The sequence below is a fragment of the Stylophora pistillata genome, chromosome 11 (genome assembly GCF_964205215.1).
Source record: "Stylophora pistillata chromosome 11, jaStyPist1.2, whole genome shotgun sequence".
NCBI lineage: Eukaryota > Metazoa > Cnidaria > Anthozoa > Scleractinia > Pocilloporidae > Stylophora > Stylophora pistillata.
Window position 1 is genome coordinate 23,654,850 of NC_142529.1, and position 17,585 is coordinate 23,672,434.

Consider the following 17,585-nt stretch of genomic DNA (forward strand, 5'->3'; position numbering starts at 1 on the left):
CAACAAATTACTCTTGGTAGGACAAACAATTTTTCACTATGTTGGGGATAACACAAAACTTTGGCGCGTTATCCGTAATATTCCTTTAACTTTCGACCATCACAATTGATAGTATGAACGCGTCATGAAAACGGTTACAAGACGGTGAAAACTGAGAAAGAAAACAAACAACAAGACGAATAAACAAAATGAATTCCTAAAACAAGCATCAATCGAATTCCTACTTACATTTTGGGCGAACCAAACGATTAAAAGAAGAGTTTAAAGCCCGCAAAAGCTCGTCGATAAGAACACGTGTGAGAAGCTACAGTCCAAAAAACACGTGACCAAACTCTACCTCGTGTATATGTACCGAAACGTAACGCAACAAAAAAAAAACAAAAACAAAGGAAAAACGTCAAGGACTAAGTTTAACTAAACAGATTCTTCAGTCCATTTTTTACAGATTCTCGAAGGTCAACTTTCCTTGATGAAATATTGGGTGAAATGAGGATTGCGACGAAAAATAGAATGAACCACTGTGAATATCTGAATATCATATATAATTGGTACACTGAAGCAATTTTGAACTATCTTAATCCCCTTGCACAAATCCAATAACTACTTATCCAGCTAGGTAGGACATGGTCGAATTTATAGTGGAATTCACACTATTGTAGCTTTTCCTTACCATCACATTTCATTATAGACAAGTATTTACTCTCACATGTTTCTATCAGTAAAATGAAATAAAGTAAAACTCCAAAGGAAACCTTTAAAAATGATTACGAACTTAGGTTAGTGAGTATTCTCAAACTACAAGGTTTATCTGATAGTATCAATATACGACAAACGAGCACGCCTGAATCGAATTTTTACAGATTTTCAAGGGTCTGCATTCCATGATTAGATACAGGGTGATATAAAACCATAAAACCAGTGATCAACAAAATGGACTTCACAAAGCTGCCACATTGTTTGGCTTTGTACTCGCTTTTAGCTTTCCAGTCGCAGTTACTTAAATGAGTAGGCTGAAATGGCACACGAATTTGAAGCAGAAAATCTTCGAGGGTAAGTTGGATAAAGAAAAACAGTTATTAATGATAAGAAGATGAACAAAATGGACTTCAGAAGGGTGCCACATCTGCGGAGCTCCTCCTGTTTCGCTAGGAAGAAGAAAGAAAATTAGATTGCGGCGGGATCAGGACATTCCTTCGATGACAATTCATTGAGCTAGTAACGGGAACCAAAAACTAGATCCATTTCCATTTTCCCACTTTCCACCAATCTGTCCTTCAAAAGCAATGTAACTTGATCCTCAGCATATTTGAACAACTTACTTATTAAAGGCTCCTGGTTAAAAATCATTGAATCAAAAGTTAAGTTTATAAATGAGTTATTCTCGTGTAAGTAAACTTTGGTTCAAACCAACTGGCAATCCTGAGATGTTGCAAGGGAAATAATGAGAACAGTATAACTCCATCTTCTGCCAATTTGGACAATCCAGCTTATTAATAGCTTTCTTGTTAGATTTTTGAAAATGTATTTTTCTTCCAATATGTCATCGGTTTGTGTGGCAATGGTTCTTGTCTAAAAAATTATGGGATTAAATATAAGTTTATAAATGAATTATATTTCTGACAGTGAATCATGCTTCAAAGTAATTCAAAATTCTGAACTGGCTGTACTGCAAATGATGAGCACAGCGTAACTCAATCGGGAATTTGTCGGACTAATTGGTGTAAAAGAAAATTTGAATATTGTTCTTTTTAAAACATTGAATTTTTGAATGTTTAAAATACGTCGCTGTAGCAAAGATTTTCTTTTATTTTTACTAATATTTTCAGTGAAGATTACCCGACAGTGAGCGATGGAGAGTTCGACGAGGAAGACCTAGAGGACGATGATGAGATAATCCCCAGAAGGTACGTTGAGGAAATGGTTAGCTATTCTTCTCGGATACTCACGCTAAAGGTGGTTCCCGTTTCCTGTATCATGGAAACCTGTCCCTGGGTATCTGGGGACGTTGAAGAAACTCACGCAGTCATCGTAAATATTAGGGAACGTAGCTCCTGGTGTTGTGGTCTAGTCTTGGACATGTTTAACACATATTATTATTAAGTGTGGATTATTGGATAATGCAATTTTAGACTTTTTATTGGCTTACTTAATTTGGGATATGAGCCAATATACCCATAATCTACTATCTGTTCATGTAACATCCGGTTTCTTTCCATAAAATTAAGTCGAGAAGAATTGTATAATATCTTGGGGGCGTTTTTTTTTTTTTTTAATAAAACAATTATTCCACTCGCGCTTCTAGGATATGTGATGATTATAGCCAACTCTGCGCTACGCGCCGCGTTGGCTATCCATTATCTCATATCCAACGCGCGCTCGAGGAATAATTGTTAATTAGTATATACTAAAACAGTGGATAGCGTTGAAGGCGCGCTCTGATTGGCTAGTCAAACTCCAAATATCCTTTACTATTTACCTCCGAGCAACTTGGGAAAAAATGGCGTGCCGGTTTGCATCCGTGACAAGCGAAGAAATCACTCAAATAACGACGAAGCAGTCCCTGAAAACACAGAAAGCGACTAAATTTGGTTTGGCCGTGTTTAAAGGTAATGGTAACCAGCAGTTTATCGATAAAAACCAATGAAAAAGGTTTTGTTTACAAATGCAAATTAATACGTATGATGCACGATCCTCGCAGTAGATAGCGCTATTTAAGCAATAGCGAAAATCAGACCTGAAAAAAACCAGGCCTGTACGGGATTCGAACCACTGACCTCTGCGATACTAGTGCAGCGCTCTTACCAATTGAGCTAACAAGCCAACTGGGAATAGACCTTTAAGCTTCGAACCTATGACCCATGAACTGCGAAACCATATATTCTTAGTATCAAAAACGATTTGATGAACACGTACCATGCATGCACATATTTTATAGACCGATATAAAATTTATTTTTTTATAATATAAAAATTATGTTTTTATATCGGTGTTAAACACGTATACCCCCTCACTGAAGGAGAAGTTCGCGTTAGGAGCTATGTAGGAATTTCAAGCAAGTGGCAGGGGGGTGGGAGCCCGGAAGAACATGGGGCGGGAAGCGGGAGCAGAAATAAATAAGGCGATAGTTTGTTGTTAATTACTGGGTATTATTAGTCAAAAACGCTTAAGTAGCAGCGTTAAGAAATTTCCATTTAACATCCACCAATGCTTAAAAGAAAATTTCGGAGGAAAGGAAACGTAAATTTGTACTCGTGCTGGAAAAAAAACAGCATTACTTCTGGTGAATTTGGAAATCCGTTCCGTGTCTGGTAAGCTGTAGCTGTCGAAAATCTCCTGCAAAGAAAGCGATTCAGGGTCATTCAGGTGAAATGCAAGCAAGAATACAGGAGAAGCAAACTCTAAACGTTACGTCCTCCTCTTAATTTTTATTGTTTTTTGATTTTGAAATGGCAATAGCTATTACATCACAACGTGAACTGAGACTTTCGTCTCTATGACAAGATGTCAGAAGCGACGATCAAACTGTGATAACTCGGTTAGTTAGTCCCCCTCCCCACCACACTACACGTGTGAAAGTTTCATGATGATGTCGGACCATAAACTAGCACGCTTCAAAGAGGCAACAAAATTAATTCTAAGACTTTGGATACAACTAGCGACTGATCAACCGAAAAATGAACAGATATTGAAATTGATTTTTCGTGTGAGTTCTAATTTCCACTTTAGAGTATTGTTGTAGTCAGCATTGGTTTTCTTGTTCTTGTTAAACGCAATATATAGACGAAAGTTTCGTGATTATGTCGAACCATGGACTGTTCATACGTCAAAGGGGCAGCTAGAAATTTAGTTGGACATAGACTTTTTACTTATATCCGGATATTATTTGAAAAATGTAGAAGCTTCTGATAATTTAGAATTTAGATATATTTACCACGATTCATAGCTTTTTGGGGGCCAAACCAAGTGTTTCCTCACCATTTCTATGCCAAAACTATGAGAGTTATTACCAACTGATGAACCAAGTTATGAGGAAATATTTGACTTTTTTTTTGCTGTTCTCGTGTCCAGAATACCAATGCCGACAATCTTTCTCATTCTTTCTGTTTTAACTATTACAAGTAAAACTTTGGTCCAGTTGATTCAAAACCGGTTTATTAAAAAAACAAACAAACAAACAAACAATTAACAAAACAAAAAACAAAAACCTTTGGTATTTTAAGCTTTTGTAGGTGCGCGACTTTGCGTGACTGCACTCCTCCATCGTGACTTGTTATTGGGTTTTTTACAGTGGGGTGTTGACATTTAAGTGACGAGGATAAATCTGTAATTTTGCGTCGGAATGGCAACCTATGGGAAAATAAGTGAATTTGAAGAAACAGAGGAGTCATGGATTCAGTATGTCGAGCGCCTGCTGCCTAGTATTAAGGCATCTCGAGCAATCTTCATGTTTCTGTGTTTTTTATGTCATAAAAGCAGTATTTGTTTTTTTTGTTTTTTTGTCTTTTTTTGCGGGCTCTATAGCGTGATAAAGCCGTTTGGAAAGTTGGGTAACACTCTCAGCAACGCTCAGAAAGCTTATAAATCACTCTCCCTCGGCTAAGGAAGCGGCTAGAGCTAGAAGTAGGGAGAAACACTACAACTTGTGTTTCTCCCTACACTTTCTCCGTACTTAAGCCGCTTACTCATTGCTTAGTACAACAAAACAGAGCACAACCAAGCCTTCTCTATTTGTTAATAGGGACTGTAAGCAGTCATGACGGCAACGCCACGGAAGACATCGATTAAAAAGTGAGTTTCTACTTTAACCCTGTCCCGGCAGACAAAACCTTATAATTTGACCAAATAAAACTTAGGCTCACTTTGTATGTCGTTATATGAAGTATCCATTACAATATTTGCGGTTTTGTGACACCATGGGCCCAGATCAACCGCTCGTGTTTGGATGCGCTGAAATCGTTTCGTTTTCTCGTGTTTATTAGTGTTTTTCGAGACATTTTCTCTCTACAGAAGCCCTCAGGACAGCATCATTAAGCCGGAATGTGGGTAGAGGCAAGCCTCTGAAAGAAAACAGAGGTGAGAGGTGGTTTCATGCAGACTGGAGCGCTAAATTGTTTTCGTGCAAGTTTGGCGAGTTCACAAGTGAAGTCGTCTCTCTGGCCCATCTGTAGATGGCTACTAGGACCTACCAAGGCTTTCAGGGCCAGTTTTAAGAGGTAAAAGTCTCGATGGATGTGATATTTTGCTGGCAGGACTGGGGGACCCGAACACGATTCTAATAAAATGGAAATGTGAGGTTTTCCCTTCTCGAGTTGTGGTGGAATTTCCCAGAATTGTTTTCGGTCATAAACGAGCCAAAGGTTGTGTTTGGGACACTAGCTTTCGTCAAACGGAGGAACAAGGTCTAGCGGATAAAGTGAGAAGGCATTTTCCAGTCAAACAGCAAGATCTGGCCATGAGGTGTGTTTTGAATGCAAAATTTTGATTTCTTGAGCAAGTTTTGATCTTAAAAGATAGGCACTTTTTCAGGGTTGCTCTTGGAGCAGAATGCTGGATTTTTGGATTTCTTATTATATAAACGGTTCACTGCAATGGAAATCGGGAATCATTGTGGGTTTTTTAGGCTGAAATAGGTGTCACATGAGACACCCTTGCAATGTAGACAGTTACATAATGTTGTCTCTTAATTTCAACAAGAAACAAATAACAGCAGTTGTCGTGCAAATCTAAATGATGTATGCGTGTCTTGATAGAAAGGGCTTAAGTTAGAATTTCGAAAATAGTGCATGTGTTTACCGTCTCATAGGGTGCCAGACCTCAAACTCAACATAACACATAAAAGTAGCGCTGAGTTCCAAATGTAAATTAAAATAGGGAGCTTTAGCAAAGACGACGGCGACGGCAACCAAAAACGTCGTGTCGAAATCTAACTTTTCGTTTTTGTAACTCTTTCGAGGTTATTCCGATGTGTTTCACTTGGAAAATGCAGGCGAACTATTCGATTCAGGGACTATATCACTACGAACAGCGTTAAAGTAAGCAGAAAGAAAGAAAAATTAACCGTCATGCGCTCACGTTCTCGAGAAATCATAAAGTTTGGTTATTTCACGTTGTTGTTTTGCCGAAAACGGCACAGAAATGTACCAAAATGTTAAACACACGAGCAAGGCGATTGTTTTTGCTCATTAAGCCTATTGTTTTCTGCCGTTCTCGTTGCCGTCGCCGTCGTCGTTGCTAAAGCTCCCTATTAATTTGCCGCCGCGGTTTCGGTTCGCAGGCGACGTAGATTTTAGTGATTTCACGTTTTTGTTTTGAATAGGACGGCTAAGAAATGTTCAAAGCTTTAAAACGCACGTACTGGGCTATTGTTTTACCAATTACATCTATTGTTTTTCCATGTTCTCGTTGCCTTCGCCGTCGTGGTTTGCTTAAAGTCCCTAATTATCCCGAGCAATCTTATTTCATTCTAGTGGAATTCCAGAATGGAGAAAAACTCTTGAATAGAGAGAATTAGAAAAACTAAATCATAAAGCGAAACAGACTAAAAACGAAATTATCTCAACTACCGTCCAAAAGAACACAAAGAACTTGAAGGGAACAAAGTCACAAGAAAAACAGTAACAAGAGAACCAGGTATTTGTGAACTTGGTTTGTTTTTATCAGATCGACGCAAACTTGTAACAAATCAAACAATTTTCGTTAGCTATTTTTGCATTACTCCCTTCACATTATAATTTAACAGCAGCTGGACTTTTGCACCCTAGAAGTATCGCAATATTCCTCAGCGTAAAGAGCTGTTTTATCGCTGTCCCAAGTTCTCCAATCATGCATTTTCAAGGTTGATATTTCATCAGAACCTGTCAAGGAAGACAAAAATCAAACATAAGTTCTGAAGATGGTCACTCTTAACCCGTAATACCCGAACATTAGTATTTATATTCTCCATGCTGCCCTCTACATATTTCTTGAGGTGCTGACAAGGAGAATTTGTTTAACAATCAAGAGCTTCTTTAGTTGGTGATAATTCTCTTTGCGCTCGTATCCTTTATGACTGATTCAGGGGACGGATATTGTAGCGAGATTCACGTGTGGCCTTAGCTCATTTTAGTGCAGCTTAACCGATGTCTATACAACGAATGCTCAAAGCCTTTAAGATACTTTTTTCTTTTGTGGTTTGGAGTTACAATTCCGTTAGTCTCCCAGAAAGAAGTTCTTTAAGTCAGTCTCTCAAAGCGTGACTGCAAAGAAGACCACCATAATGTTTTCCTATGAAATTTTCCTGCGTTTTCCAGTTAGTTACTTATCCGCTTAAGTAATACACTGTTTTATCACATATTTTGTCTTCGAATAGCTGTACAACAAAGATGCAAAGGTTCCGTTCTCTTTGAAGGCCTTTATATTTTTACTTCAGAAAGGAACGATGATGGAACGAACAATTATAAAAACGAAGGATTACCAGGTACATTTATTTCCAATTATATTTTACTTATTTTCAGAAGAACACTTCTTTTAATTCAAACAAGAAAAAAGTGAGTATTAAGTAATTTCAGTAACGCAAACTAGCCTAATAATAGAAATAACAGAATTTTTTTGGAGATCAACTCGCATTTGTGATGCACTTTCTAGATCATTGAATCATGGAGTAAGAACGTGAGTACGTGCGTATATTGTCACTTTGCCCTTACTAACATCACTAAAGGAGACAAAACCAGCTGCACGTCCGGTTTCTTATTTCCACTCACCTTCGCTTAAATGGTCTTCGTTAACCGCGACGAAATGCACGACGAAATGGACGACGAAATGGACGACGAAATGGACGACGAAATGGACGACAACATGGACGAAAAAATGGACGACGAAATGGACGACGAAATGGACGGCGAAATGGACGACGAGATGGACGACGAAATGGACGACGAAATGGACGACAAAATTCCGCGTCTAATACGTCTAAAGCAATTGGGCTCAGCTGACTTTTCTACTGCGCTTACGTCATCTTCGTCATTAACTTCGTCTCCATCATCGTCTTTGTCGAATGCTTTTTCGTCAAACTGCTCGTCTTTGATTGCCATATCGCTTTTACTAAACGAAAGAGAAGAGATTGCAATAGATAACCGTGAGCGAATTTCATAAATGTTTATCAAAGCTGGTTTAAATGGGGACCTGCATAATCAATAACAAAGAGCTACGTTCCCCACCATGGCGAGAAATGTGTAAGCCCTTGCTGACCATTACAGAGAAGACTTAGGAGACGTTTTATCATCCTTATCCGAGAAGGCTATTACGTCTAACCAGTTGCAGGTGTCACAACAAAGGCAGCAAGTTCTCCTCAGTTATCTCGAGACACTGAGTGTTAAAACTCACTAATTTAAAATTTCCGCCGAGACTTCCGACTCGGAACATTTGCTGGACTGTGCAAGCTTCCAAGACTGTCAGTCTTGCTTTAGTAATCAGAATAATTTTCTCTTCCTCGACGTACATTGCAGGGATTGCCATATCCTCGTCCTCTAGGTCTTCCTCGTCGAACTCTCCACCGTTCGCTTTCATGTCGTATCCGCTGAAATATAAACAAAAAAATAAAAAATCATAAAACTATCTGCGCTGCTAAACTCTTAAGTTGCCAAAATGTTTAAAGCATAATCCACCGGCAGAAAGATAATAATATACTTAATAACAAATTTTGATTCCAGAATTTTTTTTAGACAAAATAACTTGTAAATCTCAGCTCCCCCTACGTTAGCTAAATAGATTGTCTTCCAAGAAATTGCAAGTTTCCATAACAATTCAGTTTTGTATTCTTCTTCTCGGAGAAACAGGAGAAACTCAGAAATGTGGCATCTTTATGAAGTCTACTTTGTTGCTCTGTCTAACATTTATACTTATTTTTCTTGATCCAGCTTACCCCGGAAGTTTTTCTGCTTCAAATTCATCTGCTATGTCGGCCAACTCATTTTCAGGTACTGCGACTGAAAAGCCAACAGCGAGCACAAAGCCAAACAAAGCCAAAATAAGAGATGTCTTCATTTTGACCTCTCCGTTGGAACTTCACTTCTCAACTGCAAGAAGCACCAAAGCTCACTACTTTTATCTATCCCATTCTGGGTGATATTAAAATCAAAATCTTGGGTGCGATCCTTATTTCACACGATATCTGGTCATGAAGTATAGAACCTCAGAAATCTGCAAAAAATAGACTTAAATATTGGGTCCGCCATCTAATGATTTTAGCAGATAAACCATACAGTTTGATAATATTTACAGTCATATGGTTTTTTTGAAAACCGGATACGAAGAAAGAAGAAGCACTTATTCTATAATTTACGTTTTGGTTGTTCAACTTTGTGGCTTTGATAACTGAGTTAAATGATTGTAAAACTCATGGATTTTCTTTCATTCATCTATTCACCAGCGACACTTTTTTTCTGTAAACGGCGAAGATTAGCAGGCCAGCCATGAAAGCTTAGAGAAAATTTGTTTTCTAAGTATGGGTTGGAATAGGAAATATATATTACTTCCAATATCTAATCATGCAATGTATACCCTTGACTGAAATTGTATTGCATTGTAATCTTTATTTAGACATGATCAATTCATCAGCCTATAAAAATACATATCACATACGCTAAGATATTTAAAATTAAAACTACATACTATAACACTAAAGCTGTTTTTCGTGAATGCCGTGCGTTAGACTTAAAGAATGTCATTGATCTTACGTTTAAATAACCCTAGAGACTCTGCGTTCCTTATATCGCGTGGTAAACTGTTCCATAATGTGGCGCCATTGTAGCTAAAGCTACAAATAAAGCTAAAAATAAACTCAAGAATGCCCTATTTACCACATGTTTGGCACATATCAGGGGCTTTAAATATTATAAAGGTAAAAAGGGTAAAGTCTGTTTACGAGCCTAGTGGCCCATTAGGCCGGTGCTTAACTCCGGTTTCTGTAGCATGAAGCGACTAGGAGTATTTCTACTTCCCCCTGGATGGGATGCCAGTCCATCGCAGGGTTACCCCCAGCATTAAATTGCCGGTACCCATTTATACACCTGGGTGAAGAGAGGCACTGTGAGAGTAAAGTGTCCTGCCTAAGAACACAACACAATGTCCCGGCCGGGGCTCGAACCTGGACCACTCGATCCGGAGTCGAGCGCACCAACCATGAGGCTACCGCACCTCCACTTTAAATGTTGTAAACCGAAGAAAATCTGTAAAAAAAGCCTTGATGTTTTCCCTAAGTGTTCGTCTTTGCGTAATGATGCGTGTGATCAGATGAAATATTTGCTCGTTTGAATTCAAAATGATTTCCATAAGAATTCCTTCGGGTTGAAGGTTTTTTTTTTTTTTTTTCATTTTGCTTACTTTACTACAATTTTATTTCATTGAAAAACATGTGATTAACACCATCATGGCCATATCAGAGGCTTAAAAGACCACGGTTGACTTTAAGAAAGATTTTGTTTCCTATCGGTAAGACAAACATACACCCACTCACTAGAAGAGATGTTCGCCTCAGAAGTCAAATAGCAATTTGTGTTTCCTATAGTAAAATTACTCGTGAGTTGCAAGCAAGTAACTTTATCTTATTGTTTTGGAGAAAAAATGATTTTAAGAAAACACTCATTCTGAAATTAACGTTTTCATAATTTCAAGTATATGTTAAGTACATTTCATTGCTATTCATCCATTTACAGACGATACGTATACCTGTTTTTATGTATTTTGTGAGGTAAGCAGCTTATTAAAATGGAGGAAATTTGTTTTACAAACACCGGTTGCACAGCAACAATATTAACCTCACAGTTTTATAAGGCATAAATACTTTGAATTAGGAAATACGTACTGTCTTCTTGGCATGCAATGCCTGTATACAAACCCCATATCACTCGATATCTGATCATGGAATGCTTACCGCCGAAAATCGGTAAAAAATGGTCTAAGGGATACACTTGTTGCTCTTAAAGACCGAGGAAATTCGAACTGAGACGTCCCTCTTAATGTTCTTCTCTTATGAAGTGAATTTAATTGGTTTAGTTAGTCAGTCAGTTTCGATTAATTAGTCGTTCGGTATGATTTAGTCATTTTTTTATGATTGGTCCTGTCTAACTTCCATAAATGGATGTCCTTAGTCTATCTACTGACTTTGCTTTGGACGAAAGATCTTATCTTAATTGTTTGGCAAACGTAGTCAAAGGTTGAATCAGTTTATGGGAAGCAATAAGTACATTGACGTTCATTTCAAAAGTCTTTGGAGTTTTTTGGGTAAGTGTTTTAGCAACAAATGTTTAATCTGCCAAGATCAGCTGGTTGCCACACCCACACACATCTATCTTAAAAGCTGATTTGGAGCTTACTTACAAGGGGAGAATGTAGACAATATGCAGAACGGCGCAGATGCATTCGGCCTCGTTTTCGTCGCTTACTTCGCCGCGGTCGTCGTAGGATTCGTCGTTTTCGTGGTCGATTTCGCGGTTAATGAAGCCCATTTACGTGATGGTGAAGGTGAGTGGGAAAAGAAATGACAAAAAATGCGACATACAGCTCCTGAAACAAACTCCCCTTGTCATTCAGCACCTCAGCAAATGTGTAAAGTATGGAGAATCCGCATATGAATAATGTTAGCGGTGTACAGGGTTAAGGATGACCCTCATTAGTACTTATATGTGTGATTTTTCTCTTCCCTGGCAGCTATGCATGGAGAACTATGGATAACTCATGACAAGACAGCTTGTCATACTTTTTTAACTTAATATAAACTCCTCGGCTGGTGTTAAAATTTAGAGGGAATAAATGCAGAAATAGTTGAAGAAAAAGTTGTGAATCCTTACTCGTTCGCATCAATAAAAATGAATCAAAGCTTATAAATACCTGACCCTTTCATTCTTGTATTTCTTACCTTTTTTGTTTTAAGTTTGATTTGCTTCTTGGGCTGTTGTTGAGGTAGATTTTTTTCTTTGTTGATTTGGTTTTCAGTGATATCACTCCATCCATGTTTCTTGTCGATCAAAAATTGCTGAACTGGTCATCGATAACAGGCATTTTCGAAAAGTGTTTTAGAATGTAAACATCGTTTTCCTAAATTTTTGGAGTGTATACGAAAACTGCTATGAAATCACTTATAAGTTTCCTATAACAACAACAACAGGGGAGATTGACGGGGATGCGCCGCTTCGATGGGCTCGCATTTTCATGACTGGATTGACTATGATCGCCGGGATCGCATTTTCAAGTTGCTAGAATAGAGTCGCTTATTATCCAGATTTTTGGGTAAAAAAATTCTGGTAGGTCAGGGCTCGAAATTGCGACCGATACAGTCGCCAATGCGACTAAAACTTTTTTAACTTGGCGACTAAAAATTCGAGTTTAGTCGCCACTTTGGCGACTATGAATCAATTTGGAATATTAAAAAGGCCTGAAATCTGGTATTCGTTTTTCTCTATGAACCAACTGTTGATTTTGTTATCAATTTCCTGTGAAAACTAAAACAAACAAAACAAGCAAAAAATCCTGGAATTCCGGCCTCAGTTCAAAAGTGATTAATTTTTCCGCGAAAACACGCTCTAAAAAATCAGCTTAATCTGACCAGCGGATTTACATGGAGAACAGGAGGTCTGGTACTAAATATATCTCTGCCATGTTTGATAAATGCTTGATGCCTTCGTATCGTACGATTTTTTGCATGCGATGTGACAGATTTTTCCTGTTAAAGTAACCCTGAAATGTTCTTATTACTTTTTTCGCTTACTGCTTAAGGTGAGATTATCATGCAAAAGTCTTTCCAAGTTTCTTTCTTTGTGTTTCATGTTTTAAGTCATTCAAGATCGAGTATTTCGGTCTATCCCACAACGGGTGTTACGAAAACTCAGACCCCGAAAACTCAGACCTCAGACCCCGAAAACTCATACCCCTCGAAAATCCAAGAGATAAACTCTACCCATGATCACTCCTGGTAATGTCGCGTATATTTTGACCTTTTGGGTCCTGATCCAACAAGCAGCAAAAACAAGGCCGCAAGTTGCACGTTTCGCAAAATTGTCCGATCATTGAGTATTAAAACATTTTAGAGTGACACAAGACTTTATTTAGCTTAGATTTCCTCCATTTTTCCCATTGATTTTGAGCTTTTCATTCACAATTAACTGGATCAAATGCGCTCGCTCTAACACTAAAGTATTAAATGTGGCGTGATTCTGAAGAACCGATAGGGACGTTTGTTTACTTTTTTGTACTTCGTCGCACAGATCCTTGTTGTCGTTCTGTTCAAATTCTAAAATATTTCGCGATAGTAATGGATACAAACAGAGACTCAGCCCACCAGTCCCAAAACGAAGACAATTTTGCCACCCTTGGGCTAGAGTTCTTAAATGAGGCAGAAAAAGAGAAAAACAATGGGAAAGAGGAGTCGGCATCAGCGTCGTCAGGATTCGCTTCACTGAACAATCACTCTTGATATTGTTGTCCGTCTTTCGCGTCGGATTTGTTGCAAAATTCTACCGGCTCTGTTGTGAAACAATTGGTTCATGCTTTTAGCTGTGCACTGTCGATTTATGGATCACTTGGGAAGTTTGGAGAGCACTTCGAGGGGTCGGAGTTATCGGTGTTACGAAAACTCACACCCCTCGAACTGTTCTAAGCTAATTGAAGTCTTGCGTCACTCTAAAATGTTTTAATCCTCAACGATCGGACAATTACGCGAAACGTGCAACTTGTGGCCTTGTTTTTGCTGCTTGTTGGATCACGACCCTAAAGGTCAAAATATACGTGGCATTACCAGGAGTGATCATGGGTCAAGTTTATCTCTTGAAGTTTCGAGGGGTCTGAGTTTTCGGCGTCTGCGGTCTGAGTTTTCGTGACACACCATCCCACAACCGCAGCTACAATCTACCAGAAGCCGAACAACAATGCCAATTAAAGAAGGCTCTAATCTGATTTTCTGTTCTTGTACTATCTGGCGACTGCATTTTCCATTTGGCGAACGTTTTTTCTCTGATAGTCGCCAAAAAGTTACTTGGAATTTTTCTCAATTTCAAGCCCTGTATGTAGGGATTTAAAAATGGAAATATTCGCGCCTAAAAAGCTGTTGCGTTTGCCCAAGAGACTGAGATGGGGTCTATAATTGGCCACAGAATAGACTGTAATGGTGCAGGGGTTCTGAGCGGCCAGTGGCCCATGCCCGGCATAATTTGATCCAAATACCTCCCCCAGTCAGTCAGGGAGTCAGTGAGTCAGTCAACCAGTCAGTCTGTCATTCTGTGCGTTTATCAATTGCTCAGTTAGTCTGTCAGTCTATCAATCAATCAATTTGTTAGTCAGACAGTTAGTCAACTAGCTAGTTGGCCAGTCAGCCAGTCAGTTAGTCAGTCTGTCTGACACCCTCACCACAAGTTAGAAAGTCAATTGACTAAAAAAACAAAAGTTATGACCATGAAAAGTAAATTGCGGTAGCTTTTCTTGAATTTTTTAGTAAGGGATGACGTTATAAAGGCTAATAGTTTCTAAAGAAACTGTTTGGGGCTGCGTCGGTGGGGGTAACGAAATAATTTGAATATATCAACAAAGTTGAAATGGTAAATTGGCCACCGTTACGGTTATAAAAGCTGACGTTTCGAGCGTTAGCCCTTCGTCGGAGCGAATGGAGGAATGGTGGGTTGTGTGTGCTTTTAAAGGCAGAAAATGGAGCTACGTTATTGGTGGGAACATGGCAACGAGAAAAACACGAATAAATTAGTGGAATGAAAAGCGTTTGTTGATACCTGAGGAATTTAGAGTGCCGGTTTAAAAGATGAGCTTTTATTTAAGAGTTTTGCGGCTTTCCGTGCTACCTAAGTGTAAGGAAAGACCGCAGATTGCCATGTGGTGCTTAGAATGCCTTTCTTCCCCATGTACAGGTTGCACGGATACTAAATAGAACTTCAAATAAAATAGTTTTCAATTTAAAGTCTTAAAAATCACCAAAGTACTCCCGACGGCAAATTTGAGCAAACATGGCCATAAAGGAGGGTCAAGGTACTTAGAGTAAGTTGATCTCCTGAAGAGCGGGAAAATGCGGCGGCTTCATTTTAATCACCTTCACTAGAGTGGTCGCACAACAGAGCGAGGCTCCAAATTAAGTGCGCCCAATAACCCACCCATCCCACCCCACCCCAGGGGAGGACATCCATCACACAGTAATCTCGTGTGTGGGAAATTAACGTCTCCTACCCCAACCCTACAGGAGACGGGACCTCCATTTATTCGTCCCTATCCGAGAAGACTAGAATATCTAACCATTTCTTGATGTTATAAAAAGGTAGCAAATTCTTCTCAATTATGTTAAGACCCTGAGTGTTGGTCCGGCCGGGGCTCGAACCTTCGACCTCCCGCACAACAGTCCAGTGCTCTATCCATTGAGCTAACCGGGAGGCGGTTATTCCGCAAGAAGAAGACGGACGTTTTATCTTCGAGACAAATCAGGAAAAGAAGTGAAAAGTCATTGGTACAATTCTAAATACTTCAGTTCGAGGTGAACTCTACATACTCAGTGATCACGGTTGTCTTTAACCCTTCTTTTAAGGAAAATTAGTTGTTCTCTCAAACAATAACATAATTCAATGGAGATGTACATTTTGAGTAGTATCCCTTTAATTCAACTTTTCTTACCGTACTTCCTCGAACTTTATCCGATTCTGACCCGAAGTTACGTATTGGTTGTTTCGAGGCATCTTCGTAGTTCGACATTCGCAGTAGAGATCATTGGGCGCATTACACACTAAAGAAAGAATAATACCTTTTGAAACGAATTAATTTGTGCGAGACAAAACTCAAAATGTTTATTTTTTGGTTCATATCGTGATCAACCACAGAAGCGACAAAAATCTTACAAACATTTCACGATGGCCTCTCGCCGCCGTGTGATTTAAAACAAAACTTTTCCTGGCTGAAATATCTTAACAGGTGTGTGATCGGCATATTATGAAAAATTACAGTAAAAAAACTTTTCTTCACAAAGAGAGCATTTTGCCATTTGATTAATTAGGAAACCTTTTTGGCTAAAAATGTCTGTCATAAGGCAAGATTTATTGTTCTCCCTGCAACGTTTATTGTCTCTTCTAGACCGCAATATTTTCCGTGATCATCAATGTATTTTTTGGAATATCAGGGATGTATTTTTTTTGAATATTTGGGATGTATTTCGTCGTAGTTAAGAAGTTTAAATTAAGATTTCCTGTTTGCTAAATTAACGTCAAATGTGGTTGGAGTAGAAAAGTTGCATGCAAGTCGTGGGAAAGCTAGTGTTGACACTTACAACTTTTTCACATGATATGCCATTACGGGATAAACAAACACTGCTTTGGATTATCAGAATTTCCTTTCTCAACATGTATACCTATGAGTGTCTGTGTGTGTGTGAGTGTGAATGTGTGTGTGTGTGTGTGTGTGTGTGTGTGTTTATGTGTATGTGTGTCTGTGTATGTGTATGTGTGTGATGTTGATGTTATTTATACGACTTTCCTTAAATATCACCGGTAAGAACCGATCAAAAAGCGTGTAGAGACAAAAATACCTAGCAAAATGAAAAAATAGATAAATAGATAAATAAATACAGATTACGGTCAGAGATTGTTGGTGAAATGAATCAGTGATTAACTGATACAATATAATCTCATTCGACATATGATAAACAAAATTACTTTTAATTAATTGTCAAGAAAGCATGAACAAACATAAGACATTTTTACCTTCTATTTTGAAAAAAAAAAAGCAGGGAATTCGTCAAACCAAAGGGCATTTGTTTGCAAATATACGCAAACGGCGCGGTGGGTTCCTTATCTACGTGATCGTGTAAGCCATACCAAGCTGTCGCTTGTTGACATCAATAAGTCCTGTATTGGTTGAATTGCTGACATATCAAATGAATTATCAGTTACAATATATTTTAAGTATCCACTTAATACGTCTTTCTTCCAAAAATAAATTTCAATTTAGGATTCTGGGTCCTTTTTAAATGTGGTGTTCCCCAAAAAAAAGTTTTCAGGAGTAAATCTGAACGACAACTCTGCGATAATAATCCAATGCGTTATTTCAGATTTCAATGTGAATTAAAACAAGAATTTAGTTCTTCGGAGATCTTTTCAATATTGCGCTTCACCTAAGCACCAGATATCAGAAATAAAGTTGAAATCATCAGCAAATCTCTGTTTACGTAATTATTTACGTTTTAATTTTATTTTCAGCTAACTTACGTAGAAAGAAAGCCATCCCGGAGGAAAAATATTATTTCAAAACAACAATTTGTTCAGCGCAATCTTTAAATTTTTTAAAAGTCTTTTCACTTTAAAATGCTGGGACTGAAATTGGCCAAAACTTTCAGAATATGTTACAGCTAGAGCTGAAGTAGTGTCAATGAAGAATAAAATACAATTAAATGTCTAAAAAATGTTTTATGGAAAAATAGGTAAATTCGGTAATGTTTTGGGAAGAAAACAAATTGAAACCGCTTACGAGACAGTAGACCTATCAATTTAGATATTATTATTATTATTATTATTATTATTATTATTATTATTATATCGGCAATATGCATTCAACACAGCGAAAGCCTTTATGGT

At 38.2% G+C, this 17,585-nt stretch overlaps 1 protein-coding gene and 1 long non-coding RNA gene across 3 annotated transcripts; one reads left to right on the forward strand and one right to left on the reverse strand.

Moving 5' to 3' along the window:
- Window positions 1–923: 923 nt before the first annotated feature.
- On the forward strand, window positions 924–11,862 carry LOC148720707 (uncharacterized). 2 transcript variants are annotated; one of them, XR_015993330.1, is made up of 6 exons: window positions 924–1,050; window positions 1,827–1,904; window positions 4,739–4,788; window positions 5,008–5,457; window positions 7,349–7,456; window positions 11,686–11,862. It is a non-coding gene; the product is annotated as an uncharacterized LOC148720707 (long non-coding RNA). The 2 variants fall into 2 exon arrangements; XR_015993329.1 differs by lacking the exon at window positions 924–1,050 and having other exon boundaries at window positions 1,182–1,904.
- Window positions 6,634–9,358, reverse strand: LOC111319478 (uncharacterized). Its single transcript, XM_088739101.1, has 4 exons — window positions 8,900–9,358; window positions 8,477–8,554; window positions 7,740–8,079; window positions 6,634–6,854 (listed from the first exon to the last, which is right to left on the reverse strand). The coding sequence occupies exons 1-3, from the start codon at window positions 9,019–9,021 to the stop codon at window positions 7,746–7,748; spliced, it is 534 nt and encodes a 177-aa protein (XP_088595227.1). The 5' UTR covers window positions 9,022–9,358; the 3' UTR covers window positions 6,634–6,854; window positions 7,740–7,745.
- Window positions 11,863–17,585: the final 5,723 nt, after the last annotated feature.